At 41.5% G+C, this 25,187-nt stretch overlaps 1 protein-coding gene and 1 long non-coding RNA gene across 11 annotated transcripts in view; one reads left to right on the top strand and one right to left on the bottom strand.

Moving 5' to 3' along the window:
* The window catches only part of FRY (FRY microtubule binding protein), a 193,732-nt gene that overhangs the window by 28,917 nt on the left and 139,628 nt on the right, over positions 1-25,187 (top strand). For 3 of the 9 annotated variants that reach the window (XM_083608912.1, XM_083608915.1, XM_083608911.1), the window contains exon 1: positions 23,067-23,189. The exons of 3 other annotated variants lie outside the window; for them this stretch is intronic. In XM_083608912.1, coding sequence (XP_083465038.1) covers positions 23,120-23,189 — 70 coding nt within the window. In that variant the 5' untranslated portion in view covers positions 23,067-23,119. Of the gene's footprint in view, positions 1-4,726; positions 5,096-23,066; positions 23,190-25,187 lie in introns of those variants that run through there. 3 more of the 9 variants (XM_083608910.1, XM_083608905.1, XM_083608909.1) reach the window with 3 other exon arrangements.
* On the bottom strand, positions 20,488-21,148 carry LOC310760596. Of its 2 annotated transcripts, none has more exons than XR_014547038.1 (2): positions 21,033-21,148; positions 20,488-20,906 (listed from the first exon to the last, which is right to left on the bottom strand). It is a non-coding gene; the product is annotated as an uncharacterized lncRNA (long non-coding RNA). The 2 variants fall into 2 exon arrangements; XR_014547039.1 differs by having other exon boundaries at positions 21,024-21,070.

Genomic DNA, 25,187 nt, shown 5'->3' with positions numbered 1-25,187 from the left:
GTGTCCATGGCTGTGACATTGGATTTCGGCCACTGGATCTACTCTAGTCTATGCGCTGAGTGTGGATCCAGCTCATCAGGATTGCTGTAAAACTTTTGAGTTAGTATTGCGGGGGTGGGGGTGGGGAAATCTGCAAAACGTGAACTGCTGGTTTACTTCTTTTTTCTTTTTATTTTGACAGAGTTGTAAGAGCATCAGTAGAATTATGTTAGCCGGTCAGGATCATGTGTGGTTCAAATGTGTAAGTGAAAACTAAATCCAAGCTTATATCTGTTTACTGCCTACAGGTATAATGAACAAAGTAATAGAATGAAAACCAAGTCTGAATGTTATTAAAGATTTTATGGAGGGTAATACTTTATTATATTGTGATCAGATACTGCTAAGATGAGACAACATGCCCCGTAATTATTATTATTATTGCATTAGGTATTCTATTGGCACACTAATTAGTATCTAAGAATCCATTACTGAAACAACTGGATTTTCTATTTCCCAACCTGTAAATGATTAATTGGTATTTTTTTTGTAGCAGTAGGACAGATGGTCTAATCTCTTCACAGGAAAAAAAAATGAGGAAAGAGGCCCTAGTATGGAAATGCTAAGTGAAGTATGGCAATGAATCAGTAATAATGTTGATAATAAACTGATGGCGATGAAGCAAAATGATTTTATTTTTTAAAAAGATGCTTCATCATTGTTACTTCAGGCCATACAATATAAGATTTATATAATCTAGCACAGTACATTTGTTAGAATCATGGGAAACTACATGTTGACTATTTGCATATGTGATAAAATCAGGAAATTCTGCTGCACTCTTCATTTAATTTTTTGAAAAATAATAAAGAAACAAAAGATAAAGACAAGCTGTGTGATATTAGATCTCAGAGTACTGTATAGAGAACATTCATACTTATAATAATGTTTTGTTTTGGATTTTGCTTGATACAATTCCAATATGAGGAATGCAAGGTTGTGATATAAATGCAATAAATAAATAAATTATATAATAACAGAGAAACCAGTCCTTGCACATATTCACACTCTTGTTATGTATTTCTATTGTATATAGGGCATAAGATCCCAGAGGACCCTCTTCAAGATATTCTGAATTATTTATAAGTATGTGTTGGGCAGAAATTTAGACATACAGGGTGAAATTAAATGTCATTAGCATAAATCATCGGGATTGTAAGATTGACCCAAAAGCACTTTAGCATCAGCCATCATTAATGCACCATATAAAGGATATCTAGAGGGGTTCTAAAAGCCCCCAGCCCCAGTTCACCGGAAGCGGCTTAGTCATGCTGGCCACGTGACCCGGAAGCTGTCTGCGGACAAACACCGGCTCCCTCGGCCTATAGAGCGAGATGAGCGCACAACCCCAGAGTCGGTCACGACTGGACCTAATGGTCAGGGGTCCCTTTACCTTTTTAAAGGGATGTAGTGTAAATTATCAATATTAGTGGTAGTTTTTGATTTTGAGAACAAATTTTCTAGAGAGGTTGAATGGTGCAGTTATTTTTATGGGCTCCTTTGGGAGGAAGGCTGGGATATAAATTTAATAAATAAAATAAATAAAAAACAATTATTATTTTGGAAATCTACTTTCTGTTCTATGGGAATACTGTGGCAAAGATTGTGATGAAAAATAATCTGCAGTCATGTGGAAACATATCTCAAAGCATACATTGAAATACCTGTTTTCACTTACAAACAGCTCCAATGAAGCCCAAATGAGAAATGCCAGATTTAAAAGCAAACCCAAAATCTTGAATACCTTTGTGTCCTAAAGACAAGTGGAATTTCATTGTGTGTGTGTGTAAGTGTAATTAGTAGTTTTTTGGTTGGGTAGGGTCTATACTGGCTGATAACTGACTGAATTCTATATATCATTATTATTTTCTTTGAAATCCACCAAATTTACAATAGGTGTCAAAAACAATTGACAAATAATAATACTACTGAGGAAGGCAAAAATATAGGCAAGACCGTTGGGCCTCGGGAATTTGTACCAGCTCCCCCCACCCGTCAGCGCTGACAGTAAAAACAGCCAAAGAAAAGCTGATGTATTTAAAACAAAACTAAACACTAAATAGACACTTGTGGCAAAGACCCAGTTATCCAGCTAGGAAAACCTTTAACACAAAGAATTAATGTGTTCTTGTTTTTCCTCGGCACTTTAGCCTCCTATCTTAATTTCTAATATCAGGGGAACAGCCATAGCTTTGCTTGCACAAGGCCCGAGATTCAAACCTGGCAACTTCAGGCTGGTCTAGGAAAGTTTCTTACATGAAACCCTGCAGAATTGCTGCTGCCAGTCAGTAATCAATACTGAGCTACCTGGGCAATTTGAAATTGGTTTCCAATTTTCCTCTGGAGGACAATCATAAAGTAAGGCTGCCATATGTCTGGAATTTCCCGGACATAGCTCAACAACTTTTGTGTCTGGATTTTCACTTTTGGAAATATGGCAACCCTATCATAAAGTGTAGCTTCCTGGTTTTTATTTGACAGAAACTATGGGTAGGCTTAAATTGGAAGTCAGGGAAGAGTGCCCAAAATGGGTGGGGTGGGAGCCTGAGGCTTCACTGATTTTATTAATACCTCAGCCAATTTAATCAATAAACCCTTAGCAATTTAAGCCCGGACACTAATGGCTAAGCAAGGCTTTCCAAAACCTTTTTGTTTATTTTTTTTCTGGTACTGAAGAATACTCTCTGTTGTTATTATTAGACAATTGTGTGTGTGTGTGTGTGTGTGTGTGTGTGTGTGTGTGTGTGTTTGATTTCCATTGCCTAGACCAGCAGGGCATAGCAGATCTCCCATGGTAAACATAAGGTTGTTGGGGATATGATTTTGTGTTAAACTATGCTTCCCATTGGAGTCATTTGCTGTTATGCTATGCTCCCCCTCCATGGCAGCCATTTTGTGACTGGCACGCCCAGCATTCTCTCAAAATTTGAAATGTGCATACAGTGGTACCTCGGGTTAAGTACTTAATTCATTCCGGAGGTCTGTTCTGAACCTGAAACTGTTCTTAACCTGAAGCACCACTTTAGCTAATGAGGCCTCCCGCTGCTGCCGCGCCACTGGAGCACGATTTCTGTTCTCATCCTGAAGCAAAGTTCTTAACCTGAAGCACTATTTCTGGGTTAGCGGAGTCTGTAACCTGAAGCATATGTAACCCGAGGTACCACTGTTCTAGTCCAAAAAAGGTAGGCGACCCCGAGCTTTGAAGCAGTGCCTGCTGGAAGGTGTAGTTTGATAGGCAGAAGCAGGAAGGACAGGAAGTGGGAAGAAAGGAAAATTGCCCAGGCATAGGCAGGGTTACAGAGCTCTGCAGTAGTTGTCATACAAGTTTTAGCTGTGCCGATAAAGCTTGTTGAAACTTACCATCTGTGCTTCGGTTAACTGACACAAGATCTTGCCTAAGGGCATCTTGAGAGTTTGTTGACTATGCAGGAAGGCAGATGAAGAAATGACTAACAAAATGGGGAAACAGAACCCGTACATTTTGTTGAGCTTTTGAACAATGCAGCCTGTTAACTGTGTTATTTTAAGTTCTGTAATGTAGGGGCTACATGAATTCCCTGCCTACTGCAGTACATGCATATAAAATGAATCTTAAATTTACTTGAAATTGGGCTTAAAGCACTGTAGCATTGCAGGCAAGCTTTTATATGCAGATATAAGATCTTGATTCTGTTCACCACAATGCCTTTGCAGATGAAGAACCTGATGTTGGAAACTGATCCAGTAACAGAAATGAGAAGCTTATGCTTTCAATAAATACCTTGCATTTTAAAATGTAGTATATTTTTCTATGCATGTATTTAATTTAAACTACAGTCTACAACATCTAACTGTTCTTCATATTAATAAGGCTTAAGTGGTTTAATTTTGCTTAGGAGATAAATTGTAAGATCATTCCGACCTTAATTTTTACATCTCAATAAAGTGTGTTAATGTGGTTGTGAAAATAAAACCCATGTTACACCAGAGGGTGGACACGAAAGTCTGATACATAAAGGGGATTCAATACTGTTCATAGTTAGGATTTAAATAGCATAACCTTGTATCTTTGCAGCCCCTAGATATTTTTAAGCAACTAACAGTGTAATCTCACTGAGTTCTGGGGGCTTTTTCCCAAGTAAGTATATACTGTATAGGATGGCAGCCTAAGTTTTGTGTTTAACAAGATTGTTAAAATGCACTCCTGTCTCAGTGTCGCATAGTTGCTTTCTGTTACAGTTCTCTTATTTCTGCATCTACAAATGCACTTGCTCAGTTATGCTCTGTAACTGTTAAAAAGTGTCTATTTTTTGCACAAGCCTCATCTTGAAATAAGCAACAGCACATTATAAACAAAACTTATAGTGTCTGTGTATTTAGTCACATAGTTTTCTTCTACGGATTATTGAAATGTTATTTAATTTCAGAATGTAACATTTTCTTTGCTCTGTCTGTTTGTGGACTATTAGTGAAGTGAAGTGAGAAACACTGTCTGAAACAGGAATTAAAGTAGTAGTCTGTTTAAACCATGTTTTCACTCTGTGCAGAGGACTTGATGAGTTCACCTTTAGTAAAACTTTCCAGTTGTCTATAAGCCTTTGTTAGCTTTAATGATTTTGCTATACCTCCTCCCCTGGGCTGTTTGACTTTTGAAAGGAGGGACTTTGTAGTAATTCTACACCTGTTTTTGCCCACGCCTATCCACTTGCTAAACTTACCAAACAAGTGCTGGGCTAAGCATGAGAACATCAAAAATGGTTGGTGACTGTTTTCTATTAGTAAAACAGATCTGACCCATTTGAAGCTCAGCTGTCTTATCTGTTTGCACTATTTTGCTTTTACACTTGGGGCAACTTCAGAAACATCTGTACTATAATGGCAATTGATGACAATAACCTGCATTCTAGGACTGAGTGTAAACTGAATTCATACCGAAATGATTATAAGGCAAGACGGAGTAGTCTACCAACAGAACTCCTCCTAGGAAATAACAATAAAGGAAAGCATCAGAGAAATATTAGGAACTTAGAACCGATCCATCCAAGACGCCCTAAGAAAAGACCTTCTATCTTTCCAGGTAGGACATGTCAGCAAATTACTGCTGCTCATTCTTAATATGTTTCTTTGTGTTTGAGGAAATTATGAAGTTAAAGAACCTTTAAACAAAATACTAGTCTGCTGCAGGTCCAAAAATGTGTAACATTAGCAAATATGATAACACACTATAATAGCATAAGTAGGTTCCCCTCATTATTTTGAACATGAAAAATAGAATTTTGGCTTCATGTACTATGTCTTTCGCATGTAAAGCTTAAAAAAGAGTTCAGGTGCTCTATTGTTTGTGGCTGAACAAGAACATCCAGATTCTAGTTTTTTAATTGTTACAGTGTCTTTTTTGAAGTCTTGCACACAGGGAGGACGTGTAAGTTCTTCTATCAAGTCTGGACTTCTTACTTATTCACAAATTAACACAAATGCATGCTTTAAATTCCTGCTCTGCAGTGAAGCTAAAAAATGTTTGCAGTAAATGATTTAGTTTAACCTTCAAGTGGATGAAGTATCTAAGCATGCCAACAGTGGGTTTAAATTAACAAAGGCAATGTGAGTAATAATATTAGTTTAAAATAATAAGGGACTTAAGACATAAGTGATTTTTGACTAGTTGAAGTATGCAATGCATTGTGTAGAAAGAAGCTGGGATTTTTAATCAGGAGGCTCCAAAATCTGTTAAGATTTTTCTTTTTATTTGTGGATCTCCCTCCCCCCCCCGTCAATTAATGAAATACATTTCCTCTATTAAAACTGAAACAAAATTAATTTATTTCACAAAATCATGTGTTTAAGTGGCAAACTATGACATCTCTGTCAGGCTTATTAAAGTAAAGGCACCCCTGGTGTTTTAAGTTGATGCCAGTGTGATCTTTAGAAGACACTGAATAAGGGACAAATAATATTTTGAAAACCACAAAAAGGCCTGATAAGAAACTCTAACATTTCTAGCAATTTGACACTTCTGGCTTAAATTACTGAGATATACGGAGATCTCATTTCCAATGTTTCCTAACACAGAGACTCCTTTAAATACTGGGCTAAACTTAAGTATGACAAACAGTCCTCACCCTTACCCTTACAGTACTTCAGGTGAGCTGACTTGGGTGTGCCTCATTTCTCCAAAACTTCCTAACCCCTGAATCAGCTCGTCTTAAGGGCAGTGCTGACAATCTGCCACATTCTAAGTACAGTTCTGTTTCTAAATGCATCTTTCTTCCTTTCTTGTAAAATATATGTCTGTTTGCTTTCTTCCCCTCTCCCGCCCCAGCTTCGCCTTCTCCTCTATGCTTATTACTTCAACCCTATTGTCCTGCCCAGGCTTCCATTCTGGGTAGAAATGAACATACATGGAAGGGTGGTGGAACTGGGGTTATGCCTCCTGACTCAGGGCCTATCTTCACTTCCTCTTGTTGAATCTAGGAATGTAAGAAGGCATCGTTTCCCATTCTTCCCTGCGTTCATCACACACAGCACTGTTTCTCTGCCTCTGCAGTTCATCTTCTGCCAAAACCCAGTTAAGGCCACAATTCTTGGCAGTAAGCCCCATTGAACAGGGTAGGCCATACTTCCCAGTAGACATTCACAGGATTGTGCTATAAGTTGTGTTTCATTTGATACCTGAATTTAAAAGGGTAGCGCTGTGGGTTAAACCACAGAACCTAGGGCTTGCCGATCAGAAGGTTGGCGGTTCGAATCCCTGCGACAGGGTGAGCTCCCGTTGCTCGGTTCCAGCTCCTGCCAACCTAGCAGTTTGAAAGCACGTCAAAGTGCAAGTAGATAAATAGGTACCACTCTGGCGGGAAGGTAAATGGCATTTCTGTGCACTGCTCTAGTTCGCCAGAAGCGGCTTAGTCATGCTGGCTACATACAAGCTGTATGCCGGCTCCCTCAGCCAATAAAGTGAGATGAGCGCCGCAGCCCCAGAGTTGTTCGCAACTGGACCTAATGGTCAGGGGTCCCTTTACCCTTTACCTTTTATATCATTTTTTTATTATTATCTCTTCGTGGTCCCCAATAAAATTCCACCATAATATTATGCCCACTCTTGAATATGTTTTTGGAAATGGCAGGAAGACACTTTGCCCTCTGTCAGATACAAGGACTTAGTTCCTAAGGGATGTTAACTTAGGAAAGTTTCCAGAAGGAATTTTTCCTGCTCCATTCTTCCCTTATGCAGCCTCCTGAAAAGCCTCACTGGAGGGATAGGGGCTGTCCTGAACAATGTGAGGTGGGGTGGAGGGGGCTCTTAGAGAAGTGGGAATTGCTCAGAATGGAAGTAAAATAACTTTTCCAAAGTTTCTTCCAGAGGTTGAAATCTATATTGTGTCCTATATCTATTGCCCAGTGTGTCATTGAAACTTTAACAAGCTCATATTTTGTTTCCCTTTCTAATTGAAAATTACACATTTTAGACAGAAGTTTATTCTTATTTTGTAAAAGTTCTTTGTCGATTTGTGAGCTTTGGTCCAAAAAACCCCATTCTTTTTATCTAATTTAAACATATTATGTATCTGCTGATATTGTAGCCAATCCGTAACTCGGCTCCTTAAGTTTTCCATTGGTTTCAGTTTTGGTTTCCTCCTGTAAAATCCAGCAGTTCTCTGTAAGCTGCCCATTGTCTATCTGTATTAGCTCTCTTAATTGTAATTGCTTCAATAGAAGATAGCCATAAAAGTGTTTTTCTTTCCAGCAGATTTTTATATTTCTGCCAAATTCGATACAGATTCTTTCTAAGAATCTTCCCATATCAAAGACATGCATGCCAGCCAAATTTTAAATCAGGCCTTGGATTATGAGCTCTTTATAATGTGGGGGGGGGCATTGTTATCTTGGAAGATGTTCAGTAGGGCCAGTTCTGGGGTGACTTCTAGTACCTGATTAGTTATTTTGCTTATTTCTTGTTTGACTGTTGTTCAGAAGAGCTGGGTTTTGGGGCATTCCCACCATATCTGGAGGTATGTGCCTGTGGAGGTGCAGCCTTTCCAGCATTTTGGTGAGGTTCCTGGACATATCAGCACCAGTTTCTGTGGTCTTAGATACCATCTGTAGGTGAGTTTCAGAGTGAGTTATTTTCTTTTTGCTGATATGGATTTAAAGGGAGGTTTAGACCTCATTCTATTCCATTGGGTGGGGTTGATTTCATAGCCTATGTCGTCCTCCCATTGTTTTTTGAGTGTGTCAAGTGGATTTGTGGGGCTTTGGAACAATGTTTTGTATATTGTGGGTACCATCCCTTTGCCATGTCCCATTGTTGTTAGGAGAAGGTTTTCAGAGGTGGTCAAGGGCCTAGTAGCTGTTGATTTTACTACTGGATTATTTAAGAAGGCATGTAGCTGATGGTGTGGTCACCAGGGTATTTGGTTGTCCCCTAGTTTGTTTTGTATTTCTTGTGTTGATATGGGTTTGTTGTTTTTGTAGAATTCTGCTAGGCGATGTAGGCCTTTGGCTTGCCAGGTTTTTATCTGGAGATTTTGTGCTGCGTGGTGGAATAGTGGGTGGTTAGCCAAGGGGATTAGTGGGGATGATCCATTCTTTTAACCAAAACAAACAAGCTGCCTCATAAAACAACTGCAGATATGGCAGGGCAAAGCCTCCTTTTTCTTTTGCACCTATCATAATTTTGTATTTAACTCTTGGCTTTTCTCCCTGCCTGATAAACTTAGAGATATCTTTTTTTATTCTTTGAAGCATCTTGAATTATTTGCAATTGGAACTGATTGGAATAAAAACAGCATCCTAGGGAGTAAGTTAATTTTAATGGCTGAAATTCTCCCTAACAGGGAGAGTTTCATTCTCCCCCATATCTCCAACTCTTTCTTAATCTCTTTCCACAATTTAATATAATTATTTTCAAATAGGTTGAGAATCCTTACTGTCAGCCAAATTCCCAAATACTTAACTTTTTCGCCTATTTTTAAACCAGACATCCTTTCTAAAAAATAAATAAATTCAACTGCTCATCCATGTTTTAAACCAACATTTTGGTTTTATCTGAGTTTAGCATATCATTTTTACTATATAGAACCCAAGTCAGTCAGGGAGTTTATGGCAAGGAGGGGGAAGCACTATTAGTGGTTTTCTATGAGCCAAAAGCATAACTCATGTCAACAAGGGCCCAGCTCTAGGGAGTTCTTTCACACAGATGCCTGGTCAAAACTGTTTTATTTCAGGTGGCCTTTGCACCCTGAATGATTCCCAGGTGTTTCAGAATTATTTATTTATTTAGATTTTAAATTATTGTGGTTTTAGTATTTAACTTTCCGAAATTCAATTTACGTTTTAGATTTTGCATATCACATACCTTCCAACACGTCTCGATGAATACCAGGGGTGCCATCTTCCAGGCCCGCATGAGTCTCACAACCTGCGCAAAATTGTAGCCCCAGAAAAAGTACTTTGGGGGTTTGAGATCGTGGTGCAAAATTGAGGCGGCCAAAATGGCCACCATGCTCTTGTGGGAAATATGGAATGGCTTAGATTTATCAGGGCAGTTGAGGGGTATGATATTATTATTGTTGTTGTTGTTGTTGTTACTACAATGTATATACCACCATTCATCTGAGAATCACAGGGCAGTTTACAGTATTCACAGGACAGCCCAGGAGATGTCATTACGCCTGACCGCTAATGAAAACAGCAATTCTTCAAACATGAGTCACACTGCTGCACGTAATGTGAATTTGCTTCGAGGGCCCTGTACTGTTTGTCATGGCTGCTTACAGCTTTCATGATCCTTTGCTGGATAGGATGTTAATGTAGCTCTCCCCTCCTTGCCCTACAATGGAGCAGTTCCTGCTAGAATGAAACTTCTGACCCCTTTGCTGAACCTTTGACATATATACAGTGGTACCTCGGTTTAAGTGCTGTTAAGGTGCTACACTCAATATGCCAGCAAGTTTGGGAAACTCAGCAGTGGCCAGAGGATTGGAGAAGATCAGTCTACATCCCAATCCCAAAGAAGGGCAGTGCCAAAGAATGCTCCAACTACCGCACAATTGCACTCATTTCACACGCTAGCAAGGTTATGCTTAAAATTCTACAAGGAAGGCTCAAGCAGTATGTGGACCGAGAACTCCCAGAAGTGCAAGCTGGATTTAGAAGAGCCAGAGGAACCAGAGACCAAATTGCAAACATGCACTGGATTATGGAGAAAGCTAGAGAGTTCCAGAAAGACATCTACTTCTGCTTCATCGACTATGCAAAAGCCTTTGACTGTGTCGACCATAGCAAACTATGGCAAGTTCTTAAAGAAATGGGAGTGCCTGATCACCTCATCTGTCTCCTGAGAAATCTCTATGTGGGACAAGAAGCTACAGTTAGAACTGGATATGGAACAACTGATTGGTTCAAAATTGGGAAAGGAGTACGACAAGGCTGTATTTTGTCTCCCTGGTTATTTAACTTATATGCAGAATTCATCATGCGAAAGGCTGGGCTGGATGAATCCCTAGCTGGAATTAAGATTGCTGGAAGAAATATCAACAACCTCAGATATGCAGATGACACAACCTTGATGGCAGAAAGTGAGGAGGAATTAAAGAACCTTTTATTGAGGGTGAAAGAGGAGAGCGCAAAATATGGTCTGAAGCTCAACATCAAAAAAATGAAGATCATGGCCACTGGTCCCATCACCTCCTGGCAAATAAAGGAGAAGAAATGGAGGCAGTGAGAGATTTTACTTTCTTGGGCTCCATGATCACTGCAGATGGTGACAGCAGCCACGAAATTAAGAGACGCCTGCTTCTTGGGAGGAAAGCAATGACCAACCTAGACAGCATCTTAAAAAGTAGAGACATCACCTTGCCAACAAAGGTCCGTATAGTAAAAGCTATGGTTTTCCCAGTAGTGATGTATGAAAGTGAGAGCTGGACCATAAAGAAGGCTGATCGCCGAAGAATTGATGCTTTTGCATTATGGTGCTGGAGGAGACTCTTGAGAGTCCCATGGACTGCAAGAAGATCAAACCTATCCATTCTGAAGGAAATCGGCCCTGAGCGCTCACTGGAAGGACAGATCGTGAAGCTGAGGCTCCAATACTTTGGCCACCTCATGAGAAGAGAAGACTCCCTGGAAAAGACCCTGATGTTTGGAAATATGGAGGGCACGAGGAGAAGGGGACGACAGAGGACGAGATGGTTGGATAGTGTCTTCGAAGCTACAAACATGATTCTGACCAAACTGCGGGAGGCAGTGGAAGACAGAAGTGCCTGGTGTGCTCTGGTCCATGGGGTCACGAAGAGTCAGACACGACTAAACGACTAAACAACAAACCTCGGTTTAAGAACAGCCCTGTTTATGAACTATTCGGTTTATGAACTCTGCAAAACCAGAACTAGTGTCCCGGTTTGAGAACTTTACCTTGGTCTAACAATGGAATCTGAATGGTGGAAGGGCACTGGCAGCGGGAGGCCTCATTAGGGAAAACACACCTTGGTTTAAGAACGGTTTCAGTTTAAGAATGGACTTCCGGAATGGATTAAGTTCGTAAACCAAGGTACCACAGTAGAGGCCTTTAAAATCTACAGGCTTTGATAGGAATGATTAAGGGTTTTATTTATTCATTTTCAATACCCACTACCATTCTGCATCATTTAGAGAACATGAAACACCTCTAGCTATTCCACAGGCTTGTCCAGGCAGCTGTTTTTAAGGGGACGGATGCTCATCCTACACACATGCATTCCTCTCTAATCGCCATATGCTAGTGACTATCTCACTCTGGTCCCCCACCTGGCTCTGCCTATCTTATCTGTAGGTAGCCTCAACTGTGGGCAGTTCCTGCAGTAAATAGGGCACACACAAAAAGAAGAAGAAAGAGAGCCTGCATTTTGAAAGCATCCCCACTTTAGCATGTAAGCATCGGACTGAGAATTTGGAAAGCTGCATTGTTAACGCATGCTAAATATCAGAAGGAAGCTATTATCAGAAATGCATATCTAAAACTATAGAGATTAAAAAGATCTGAAGGTTTTCAGCTTTTCGAAATACAATGTATGCCATTTTTACTAATAAAAGCCCAGGATATGGTCACCCATTTGCCTGGGCATCTGCACCAATCCTAACATCTCCCCTGTTCTACACTCCTAAAATACAGTGGTACCTCAGGTTAAGTACTTAATTCGTTCCGGAGGTCCGTTCTTAACCTGAAACTGTTCTTAACCTGAACCACCACTTTAGCTAATGGGGCCTCCTGCTGCTGCTGTGCCGCCGCTGCACGATTTCTGTTCTCATCCTGAAGCAAAGTTCTTAACCTGAAGCACTATTTCTGGGTTAGCGGAGTCTGTAACCTTAAGCGTATGTAACCTGAAGCGTATGTAACCTGAGGTACCACTGTATACCAACGGAGCTTGGATAGGCAGCAACCAATGATGCTGTGGTGTGATTCCAAGCCACAGAAGTTATGATGGCTCTAAGATACAATCTATATGTCTAGGAAAATCTTGATTATAATCCTCATGGTATTACCCTACTTCAGTAAACAGGTGAAGGATTAAATATTTGAATGTTCCCTCTGATTTAATAACTCTTGGCACATGGAAGTCTTGGACTTAGATGGCTAGATTAGAATTCTTACTACTGACATGGCATCTTTCTGTGGGCAGAACGTTATTGACACAGGAGAGCATTCAATTATGTGGTTTCTTTCCGCACAGATCCTGAAATAGTACAGTACCACATGGTATTTCTACTGTCCTAAATTTAGGGAGACTAAGAACCCCTCGAGACTAGAAAGGAAAACGGGTACCCTCTGGGTGACTTGAAGGTCATTTTACTTGCCAGGCAATTTAACACCAGAAGAATCCTCCTGCATTAAATTTAGGGTATGTAGTCCAGCATCCTGTTTCTGGAAACAGCCATTCAGATAATCCAGAGAAGCTCAATGAGGGCATCAGCCCTGCCCTAATAAAAATAATTAATAATAATTTTATTATTAGTTCCCCACCCATCTGACTGGGGTGCCCCAGCCACCCTGGGCAGCCTCCAGCATATACAAAAATATAATAAAACATTAAGCATTAAAAACTTGCCCTATTTCCAGCCCTACCCAAAACAGATTAGTGCGAGTTCTGAACAAGGATAATAGAAGCTGGTTGGCTAATTTATCCATGCGTCTAACTTCCCTAACCTTGAGACTCAAGTCTTCCTACATAAGATAGGGTGTGAACTTTCATGGCTCCATGTGGCAGGATAGCCCTTTAGAGCCAAATTTCACAGGTGGGTGTGGTTGCCCTCCTGTCAATCACATGATGGATTGGTGGGTTTCCTCCAGCCTGTGTCAAAGAAAACCCTGTTTGGCTTTCCGAGTCTCTCCATGCTTCCCCTTTAAACCCACAATGCTCTAGGAGTTTGAAGTTTTGTTCTATGGAGAAAGTAACATGGAAACCTGCAAACATCAAAGAGAAAAGTCATTCATTCAGTTCAATTGAAGTTTTTATCCCCAGACTTCAGCTGAACTGAATTAAAACCACACAAAGTCTGTCAGTTTAATTGAGGTACATACAGTCTTCTAGCCAAAGTGGTTGAGAAGCACTTTGGTAAAATAATTGTTCACACACTGCTATATATGCTGCTACTCACCCAAATTATAAGGGAGGAGGAGGAAACATGTTTGTTTAAAATATTCCTTTCTTCTTTTTTGTTCAGTGTAATTTTAAAGATTACAAATAGAATTGCAGAACAGGACAGGTGATGATGTGTAATGTCAGCAGGCTCTCTTGTTAACAATCTTACTTCCGGTTTAACAAGTGCTCAGTGATGTTCTTATGTAATGTTAAGTAACAGCCATATTATGTAATAGTGACCAATCTGCATTGTCAAGTTAGCCTTTGGCAAAAAGGAAGGAAGAAACAAAATATATCGTTAATAGAAGGATTATATGTTCAGTCTTGTTTGTTTAATTTTAGATTTCTTACCTGCTCTTCATTATTAGACCCTAAACTATATAGGTCTTCTGTCGAAAGCCCAGGGTAAAAGAGATGTGTCTTTAGGTAATTAGGTACCAGATGTTCATATTTGGGGAGGCAATTGTGCAGCTTTGGGTGCCACAGAAAAATGCCCTCTCCTAGGCTGTCATCTGCCAAACTTTTGAAGGCCGTGGAACTACCACCTCGTCTGCTGAAATTAACATCAATGAGGGGTTGTAGGGAAGGAGACAGCTTTTCAGAAATTTTGAGCCTAACTTGCTTAGGGCTTTAAACATTAATGTAAGCGCCATTAATTTGGTCTGCAAATGACCTGCCAGCTGTTTTAAAACAGGGGTCATGTCAATTCTAAATGAAACCAGTTACTAATCTGGCTGGTGCATTTTGGACTTGGTAAAGTTAGGAGTTGTCTTCAAGGGCAGCACAATAGTGCATTGAAGCTATCCATTCTGCAACACACCAGAGCATAGAGTGCAATGCCAAGGTTCTCTTTGTCAAAAAGAAGCTATAGATAGCGAACCAGCGGTAGCTGGAAAAAGGCACTCCTAGTTACTCATGCCATCTGAGCCTCTAATGACAGTGATGGATCCATGAGTTCCCACAATCTGTGGACCTGTTCCTTCCAGGGGAGTACAAACCTTGCCCAGAACAAGCCAACCCCTCAGCTCTCAGAACTGCACTTTAGTTTTTCATTACACTTCTGGTTTTTTTCTTTTTTAAAATAAAAAAGGTGTTAGTTAAGCCAGTTGATTTTAAACAATGCAGCCCTAATAATTTACTGGCCTGCTGTTGGCTTTTGTAGCCAGCCAAAAGGTTTGTAAAACATTAGAGAAGGATTTAAATATGTGGAGGTGGCATTTTAAATTAATTTGCAAGGAGCCCTCAGTGCACATAGGGTTGCTTTGAATCAGATCTGGAAATCCGCCTCTGAATTTGTACATCATGCCTGGTCATGTTTGCTAAACGTAAAAGGAAAAAGAGGTTCAGGCCCTGCCCTGTATGACAAATTTAGAAATCTAGAAAATAGAAACAGAACCTCCTGCTTCCTTGTTTTCAGAGTGATGAAATCAGATATAAATGTTTGAGATAATATATTGTACTGAGCATGTGACTGTTTCAGCTTAAGCTTTACATTTTCATTTGGGAACAGTGGACATTATTTAGTTAGTTTATATTTGGCAGTAATTTTTTTATACTACTCAATCAACAGAAACTTCTAAGCCATTCACATAAAAGCATAATAATAATAATAATTTATAATAATAAATGTTATTATTTATACCCCGTCCATCTGGCTGGGTTCATTAAAGATACTACTAAAAAGATCAGATGTTAAAAATCTATATGACATTTATCATAAATAAATAAATAAATAAATACATAACAGCAGTTTTAAAACAACATATGTAATAAAAATTCCATGTTCCAGCTGCATGTCTGGGGAAGATTGCCTAGACAAACAAGTGTTTAGCAGGTTTGGAAAACAGTTCAGCAAAAATCCTGGCCTAATTATTAATGGGCAGGGAGTTGCAAAGTGGAGCTTCTGCTATACTGAAAGTCTTGATTCCTTGCAAATGTGAAATAGGCATTATGAGGTACATGCAAAAATGTCAGTTCCACAGACTGAAGTGGTCAAGGGGGAAGATATGGAGTAAAGGGACATGGGATCCTGAAACTAGTGTAGGACCCACTATGCAGGCAGCTGTTTTGCCCTCCCTTGCTGCATTTTGAAGATGCAAAATTCAAGGTGTGTGAGCCAAACTCTGGTACGTGTTTCTCTTTTCATAAGTGTTCCTGTTTTGAGTCAGCTAGGGCAGTGAATGGAAGGAAGTGCCTTCCTAGCTGCTACCTATTGCTTTTCACGCTGAACATCACTGGTATGCCTGACTCCCCCTAGAGAAGCTGAGGCTGCTGAACAGACTGTTGGCCTGGGTATTGTTTAGAGAAGTTTATGTTTAGGGAGAGTTGTTGCTGTTATTGATAGGTTTTTTTTTTGTATCCTTATTTTGGATCTTATTATTTATGTGGAATAATGAGGGTGGTATTCAAAATTTAATAAATACAGTGATAATTTGGTTGTGTACTTTTTGATGCTTATTTATTGTTTATGACTACTTTTGTTATGTTTGTAATTATGTATTTGTTCATGTTGTATGCTGCCTTGAGCATGGTTTTAACTATGGAAAGGTAGCATACAAATGAAATTATGTATGTATAAAGAGAAAGCAAAATGAAAGCAGCCACTTCAGTTCTGTGCCTTGTTGTTGACACAATCCACAGCCTAGACTACTGTAAATCATTCACCCCTAGTTTCCTGCTGTTGATTTGATTAGCTTTTAATGCCACTGTGCTGCCTCCAAGTGGCATATTTCTTACAAACAAATGGTGCAATAGTAATAATATTATTAATATCAATATAAATATCAATATTAATATACAGAACTCTACAGGGCCCGCATTTAAACATTAAAAACAACAGTTATTGCAAGTACATAGATTTTTACACAGTGTTTCTGTTTCTCCTGTGGCCATAGCAAGCATCCATAATTTGATTCAGGGTTGTAAACGTGGTTGAGTTTCTTTTCACTGTGCGTATGGGTGGAAAGTTATCTGCGCCTGGGTAAGTAACTACTTAATTCAGGTAACACTGCACATTTGCATTTCAAGTGGCAGTGCTTGAATACTGAAAATTCAGGCCACGTGGTTCATGCTTAGCTTAGCTTAGCTTGCCTTGTTAGTGTTTGGGGTGTTATGCACTACTGTCCACGGGAATTTTTCCAAGAGGGGCAAAGTGAAGGCTTGAAATGAATGAATGAATGAATGAATATGCATATATAACTAGCATCAGAGAACAGGCCTACCTTTACTGGTTGACCTAGTGACTGTGTGATGGTGGGCTTGAGTAAACCCAGCTCCAATAAACTTCTTCTCCTGTCTGTCCTTCTGTTGTTTTTCGGTAGGTAGACCTGCTGTCTATCTGCATTCGGACAATGTTTTTCACATTCTCTGCTGAAACCCTAAATTCTTTCGCCAGCTCCTTTCACTCCCTCCAGCCTTAGTTAATTGCATTGCTCACTGCATCTCCCTCCCCTCTCCAAAAAGCAAATAACCCAATGGATTACATTTCAGGGTTGTAATGCACTGCTCTGTTGTAAAATTTCATTTCACATAGTCAACATGGACACAAACTCTAGTTCTTGCATCTTGTTTGCAATGTTTTCTGCCTGTCCTATAGTTTCTCCCTTTTGTGATTGGTCTTCAGCTATACTTTCCAGTATAAAATCACTGTTGAGAAAAACTGGACAACAGTCAACAGCACTGTGGCCAACCAGATTTGGAGTGTGTGCAGCACATGGCATGAATATGTTCTGTTCTAAAAGCTTCTTCCATTCTAAAAGCATTCTAAAAGCTTATTCTTCAAATTCTTTTTTAAATCAAAAAATCCTAATTTTGTGTATGTGCCCTTGCTTTGCTAGTGCCCCAAACATGGGCTTAGCCTGCCTGTCAGGTAACCCAGCACTGTTCACTTAGCTAGTGAAAAGCTTCTTGCAAGATACTTGACAAGGTAGCAAGGCTGTAACTTGGGTAACAGCAGGATGTTACACCAGTGTACAAACAGAAAATGAAAAAACACCAAGACAGAGAACAGAGAGTGAACCAGGCATGCATTTGAGCAATTAAAAAGGACAGGACTGTTCAGCTGCCAGTTCTGACCACAAGAGGGAGTTGTGTATTCTCACACATTTCAAGCATACAGTGGTACCTCGGGTTAAGTACTTAATTCATTCCGGAGGTCCGTTCTTAACCTGAAACTGTTCTTAACCTGAAGCACCACTTTAGCTAATGGGGCCTCCTGCTGCGCTGCCGGAGCACAATTTCTGTTCTCATCCTGAAGCAAAGTTCTTAACCCGAGGTACTGTTTCTGGGTTAGCAGAGTCTGTAACCTGAAGCATATGTAACCCGAGGTACCACTGTATGGGTAACATTCAAATGGATGGTTTGCACTTGTTTAGGCTCTGTGCACCCCTTGACACATGACCTCTAAGAATGTTCTTTGTATTTAACCTATGTTTACCTATTATATATGGTCACTCTTAATACTCCAGTCCACAGCTAAACTGCTGAGCCAATGCTCAGAGCCAGGCCTACTGTTAGGCAGAGTGAGGCAGCAGGTTTTTTTGGGGGGGGGGGCAGTGGTGAGGTGTTGGATAATATAGCTGTGTGTGTTACATCCTGCATCCTCTGTTACCTTGATGTCTTCCAGTGTGGTGGAAAATGCTGTCCCATCACCAGTGTTGAAGTACATTTCAACAGCTGCTCTAGTCAGGAATTGTGGGTGCCATTTTCTTTGTATATATGCTTATTGGAATGCGTGCGTACACACAGGAACATAAGACAGGGTACGAGCATACCAGGTTATAATCAATACAAAACAAGCAGAAAATAGCAGCCAGTAACAACTGGACACTTTAGGTCAGCTATTGTGAATACTCATTGTAAGTTTTTCAGATCATGCTGGCGGGTGTCATTTTGCTGTTTGCCGCAGGCAGCAAAGTATCTTCGGGCGGCCCTACCATTGCTGTAGCTCATAGCACCAGGTTTCAAGACGGAAGTGATGATACAAAGATTGCCATAGTTGCTGCTGCACAGACAGCAACAATATATAAGTATTTTGTGTGACTTTAGGGAATGGGTCTAGTCACACAGCCCGACACCCTAAGAATGGGCAATGGCTTCAGTTTGTGTGCCTCTATTATGCCTGGCTTAGTCGCGTTTGATGTGCTATTAGTTGCTGTGGTGCAGTATATTGTTTCTGCCATATCAGCTAAAGCAAACACATAAGATTCTGTTGTTTGGAACTTGCTTTGGACATGACTTGCTCTATAATCAGTGCTTCCTACCTCAAGTAAGTGTGCATAGGTACTTGTTCCGAGTAACTCAAGTAAGCCCCATTGAATTCTGCTGGTAGATTTGTTTTATTTCTAATCTCTAATTAAATTCTGAGGTTTTCTCTCTAAGATATTGTTTACTTCATGGTCAACTTGGTGATCAAAATCTCTTAGTCATTTGCAAGATTGTTCTTGGATATGAACTGGACTTGCAGCTCTGTGAAACCTGTGCTGTTCAGTAACATTTCCCTGAAACAATTCCTTGAGGTATGAGAAAGGGATAATAAATATTGTAATTATTAAACATGTAAACATAGTTTGCATTGTTGATCGCTATCGTTCTGCTATGAAGCATGATAAAATGCTTTAGAAGTCTGTAAGTTTTGTCGCAATTAACAGCTGCTTTTCGTTAACTATCAACCCCTCTGTGCATAAAGATCCCTACTAGAATTGCTGCTGTTTCTGCTGCAAACCCTGACTCTTGACTAGCCTAAAATTGGAAATGTCTCTGCTTTTAATATTCAGTGCCGAGGCCTGGATAGAACCAGGGAAATGAAAGCCCTGGGACTGCTTCAACTCCTCCTCCTCCAGGGGGGGAAATACAGCTGGAAGAGAAAAGGGTCAAGCATATGTCCTGCTGATTGACTTCTGAGTTTTGCTCCCTCCCAAGCAGTGGGGGCTGCTGGTACCCCATAAGGCAGGGGAGACCAACAGTGAGTGGAGCCAGAGCGAGTGAAATGTAGGGGCACTCCCTGATCAGCTGTAAGTAGGCAGGCTGGCCGGGCCAGATGAGGACAGACAGGTTGATGGGGCAGTGCCCCACTTATCCCAGTGGACCATTCTCCATTTCTTCCAGGGATGCTTTGGTGTAGAAGCAGCAGCTGGGGTTTGTGCACATGTATTTTCATGTGATATGCAGTTTGGCTCTCCGTCTTCCTGGTTTCATAGCACTTGCACACTACTTGGCATTATGTTTACAAACCATATTTTAAGTGTTTGGTATACTTTGGGGCTATTTTATAAATGATCAGTGGTTCTGGTGTTAACAACTGGTTTGAAGAAACTTTCTATGACATGAAGGCTCTCTTCCTAAGCACATTTGCCTGAGAGCACATTCCTGCTTGGGGACTAATCTGTGGTCCTCCAGAACATGTTAGACTACCCTTCTCCTTATTTTTGACCATTAACCATGCTGGCTGGAGCTCATGGGAGATGGAGCTCAGCAAAAATTGGGAGGACCACTATTACCCTTAAATTGAAGTGTCCAAATATGTGTGAGTGAATTCTCTCCTCTGCTTGCCTGCGACTTGGAGAGGGTGGAGTTAGGCCAGGCCATCATACTCCCATTTCCTCTCCTCCATCCAGCTCATCAGATTCCCAGCCCCTGCATTTCCTCTTGGGCAGCAAGCAGGGCAGCTCCAACAAGCGGTGCCAACTCCTGGCAGCTGTAGCATGCGTCATGTGGCCTAGTGGGTTGCTGTAGGCACAACACAATGGGGTCCTCTGCACCCTGACCTTCTCATGCTGAGAACAGTGTTACTTGTTAATCCCCTCCTTCAAGGAGACAGCAGGTTTAGTTTCCTTTGACTGAGAGAACACTGGAACTGTGCAGTCTCTTGGTAGTATTTTGCTTTATTTATGATATACAAGTAGGTACTCATTCAGGCAAGCAACAAATCCACAGAGAGCACCTTGTGTAGCCCATCCCTCCCCCTGCCTGGGAAGGCTGCACTTACCGTTTCACCTACAAGCTACAAACTCTCGGCAACTTCTAACAACAAATCACGTTTTTCTTCCACTGGTACACAACTTCTTCCAAAGCATTGGTCCGAGTTCACGCAGGTGAATTGGCTAGTAGGAAGCATCCACTCCAGCATTAAGGGAAATAAGGTTGTGTTGCCAGGTTCTTGAACCTTATCCAACATCCCTTTTACTAAACCACAATGATAAACCCATTTACAATAATGGGACAGCCAATGTTACAGCAGGATTGCACTTTAAATTGCATTGAAGTAAATGGGATTTACTTCCAAGTAAGTATGCTTTTGAACAAACTGTGGGAGGCAGTGGAAGACAGGACTGCCTGGCGTGCTCTGGTCCATAGGGTCACGAAGAGTCAGACACGACTAAACAACTAAACAACAAGAACAACAAGTATGCTTAAAATTAGGGTGTGTGTATGAGAGAGAGGTGAATCCTATCCAAAGCAGGGTGTTATCATTTTAATATTAAGGCCTCTCTATCTGGCCCTCGGGACTTTCCCCAGGCTACACTCCCTCCCCAGCCAGACCTTTCACTTGCCCTGGTTTGGGTATTTTTGCCTGGCTGGAATTTGTCCTCGAGCTCTGATGATGATTATTTGCCTGGGTGGTGGATAGAAAGGCGTGTATGAATGTGTGTAGAAATGAGCCTATTGTACAAAGATAGCAGAACATGAGACTCTTAATCTTGGGGTCATGTGTTTGAGCCCCATGTGGGCAAAAGGCTCATGCACTGCAGGGGGTTGGATTAGACCCTTGTGGTTCCTTCCAACTCTATACAGTAATTCTGAGACTCTACAGCTCCTACTGGCTGTGCTGGCTGGAGATGATGGGGGTTGCAGGCCAGCAACATCTAGAGACTATGAGTTAAGAGAGAGGTGAATTATTCTGGCAAAAAAAGTTGTCCTTTCCTATCCCTCCCGTTTTACCCCCTTCTCTCCCTCTGACGTCTGCTTACTGCTGTAATGTAGGTTGTAATCTTTTTGAGACAAAAAGGCCTGATTTTATTTGCTTACTCCTGCAAAGCACCATATATATGTTGACGGTGCTATATCCTAATCCCGGGCCCTGGGATGGATGCTGTATTGAAATCAGACGTGATGTCTTTAGTGCGTAGCTGACAAGCTTGCAGGGGCAGCTGGAAACCTTTCAGAAACTGCGGAAACATACTGTAGGATTTCTTCCCTCTCTGTGTGGTGAGCCGGTTGCATGCAGGCCCGCCTGTGCAATACCAGCCATTTTCGCACACCACTGTGACCTACCTAAAAATAAAAATAAAAAATTTGCTTAGCAGAAGCATGCCAAAAACGTACCCTGCCTGTACATGGTGCCCAGGATGACTTGCAGGAGCAATGAAGGACCCAAGCAAGCCTTTCCCTTCGCCCCTTCCATGCTCAGAGCCTTGTGTCAACAAATGATTACTCTGTCCAAAGGCAGGGTCCAGGGGGGCTTTGGTCCCCAGCAGGGTTGCGAGTCATTTGGGGCTGAATCAGGGATCAGGTTTCGATCCGGGATGTTCCGGCTTAGCGGGCAACGCGCGAGGAAGCTGCTTTTAGCAGAAACTGCCTCCTTTTCCTCCTGCCTGGCTGCTGTCTCTTTAAAACCTCGATTCGAGACAAAATGGTAACAACAACCGCCGCCGCGACTTGTCTGGTGCGGGGAGAGAGGCACCCAAACAAGTGAGGCAGCTGCGACCCTAGCAGGGGGGAAAATAATAATAAAAGTGGAGGGAGGGGTGGGGAGAGAGAGAGGGAGAGGTTCCTCCGCTGCACATCCAGCGGATGGGTGCAGCGTTGCCTTTACCGCAGCGTGATGCAGTTGGACCGAGGAAGGCGTTGTTGTTGTTGTTGTCACCGCCGCCGCCGCTCTTGGAGAGAGGGAAGCAGCTGACCAGCCGGCGAGGAGAGGAAAGCAAAAGCGCGCCACCCCGGCTCACCCAAGGCTGGGATCGGAGGAGAGAGAGCGAGGCTGTGCGCAGCAGGAGCCCCAACCTGCCCGCAGTGGCGGATCTGCTCGCTGGGCGTTTGGCAGGAAGAGGTGTTTTTCCTTCCGATCGCTGCTCGGTTGCTGCGTCTGCGTGCGTTTCTCTCCCTCCCCGCGACACCCTGCGCTTCTGCCGCAGCTCCGAGGGGAGAGGAGAGCCTGGGCGCACGAGCAAGGCGCGATGGCGACGGGCAGAAGCAACCCCCCCTAAAGGATGACCAGGGGGGCAGGTATCTCCTCCGGGGCGCGGGGGGGGGTGTCGCTTGCTGGCGCCGATTGGGAGAGCAGAGGCAGCAGCAACAGCAGCAGCAGCAAGCAGCTACCACCAGCACCAGCAGCTCTCAGGAGCGGAAGGAGAGAGGCTCTGCAGAGACTTCATTTCCTCCCCTGACCCCCTCCGTTTACATCACTAGCTGGTGACAGTCCCATCTCGCCGGCAAAAAGTACCTGCCACTCGAGCTGCTCCGGGAGGGGAGGCTCTTTGTATGCCGCAGACATGGCCAGCCAGCAGGATTCCGGCTTCTTTGAAATCAGCATCAAATATCTGCTGAAATCCTGGAGCAATAGTGAGTACAGCTAGCTTTTGCCTCCACCCCGAGCTCCCTTCCTCTTCCTAATATCTTGTCTCCAAGGCAATATTGTGGCAAGGGAAGAAGAGCAAATGCTGGTAGCTTTGTGAGGGTCAGTTTGAACCAAGGCGCTCCCCCACCCGAACAACACTCTTTTCAGGGGCGTTTGTGTGAGGGGAAAGCACTGCTGTTTCAGTCCATGGACGTATCAAGAGGGTTAAATAGCCTTCCTTTAAGTGGAAGGAGGGTAATGGGATTATGCTTGATTTTACTTGATTTAATTCTCAAATTAGGCTCCTTCCTGGATCTGCCTCTCTCTGTCTGGATGAGGACAGGGCAGGGTAATTCCCGCCTCTCCTCCTTAAATGCTTTTGACTGGTTTTGTTCAGCCTTACTTCATTTATAATGTTTGCCGAGGACTGTTTTCCTACATGCAGATTGGCATGTTTTGTGTTTGTCTGATCCGGTGCTGCATATGTAGGAAAAATAGGACAAATAATGTTCCAGGTTTTCTCACGTGTATTTTCTTTAATAAATCCAGGCAGTAAAAGATTGTCAGTTCCCTTTTTTGTGGTTTTATTGTTTGTTTTATATTTGCATTGAAGGAGCCTGCTTTTCTTCTTGAACCAAATGAGAGAGCTGCGGAATGTAAACAAATGAGTTTGGAGCTATCCACTATTGCAGGGCTTGGTATTGCTGATGCACCATTGTCCTCTATGGCATCTTATTCTAGTTTTTGATATGGTGGAAATGTTACATAATAAAGATCAGCAAATGTCAAGAATGCTTACAAAAAGTGCAAAGTCAATCAGGCCTCTAGGCTGTCAACTCATTATTTTAAGTAATGTGAAATTTCGTTTTAAAAATGTGTCCAGCTCATGCCTCTATTACGTCAGCAAACACGAACAGCATCAGATTCCACCGACTTCTGAAATGCACATTCTCTCTAGAAAAATACAGCTAGGCTATATTTGCTATTAAGCAACTCTGACATATGATGGATTTAAGATTTGTACTTTTAGTGTGGTACTAATTACGGTACCTGATTATAAATCTAAAAAATACATCAGGATATTACAGTTTGTAATTGATATATCAAGGGCACCATCTGTGAATGATACCTATAAGCACTATTTTATAGCTCAGTATAGTCCATAAGATTAGTCTTAATTTTCTTCATAAGAGAACTGTGAAATCACCATGGATAATATTGTTACCTCAACAACATTTTTAAAAATTGCCCTGTTCCAAAATCATTCTCATGTTCCATACTTCTAGAATATATTACAGCATTAATGCACTTTGGGTTTTTCAGCTACCATTAATTGATTTCAAATGGATATTAGATCCAGAATTACAGAAGAGGGAAAATAAAATGTGGTAGGATTTTGTCATGGAACATTGTGTTCCTTTGAAAAACACGTAATGTGAAGTCAAGGTAGTTCTTCAACTTGTACTGTAAGTGGTATAGGCTTAATGAAAATTAGCTGAATATTTTATTGCCATGTATCAGCATTCACTTCATCAAGTTCTATAGCCTTTCATTGGAAAGATGCTTAGAAGTTGAACAGCTTTTCTATACTGTACACAAATGTCACAAGGTGAGATTATCAGGAGCACTTATTTCTCAACATAATTCTTTTCTATAACGATGAAATTGATTCATGGTCTGTCTGTCTTTTTTTTGCCATTCTCTCAAGACAGAAATTTCTTCGGTGCATTTAGGCTTATCAGAAATAGACAATACAGTCTGTTTTATTTATTTAAGCTTGTTTCGTAATAAGTCTAAAAGGCAAAACTCCAATCTATCAAGTAGTTTAAAAAAGAAATGAAGTTGCTGCGTATTTGCATAGATAGGGCCATACATTTGTTTAAGGGTTTCCTGTGGTGACTGTTGGGGTGAGGCTTAAATGCCACTTGTTTGAAATTGCAAGTGAGCTTGCTCATGCTTGAGCAGCAGCCTATTTTTAAAGTAACGTCTACCTGAGTTTGGAG

Source organism: Podarcis filfolensis, assembly GCF_964270895.1.
Source record: "Podarcis filfolensis genome assembly, chromosome: 4".
Lineage (NCBI taxonomy): Eukaryota > Metazoa > Chordata > Lepidosauria > Squamata > Lacertidae > Podarcis > Podarcis filfolensis.
The sequence above is the reverse complement of the archived record's forward strand: the minus strand, read 5'-3'. Positions and strand labels throughout refer to the sequence as shown.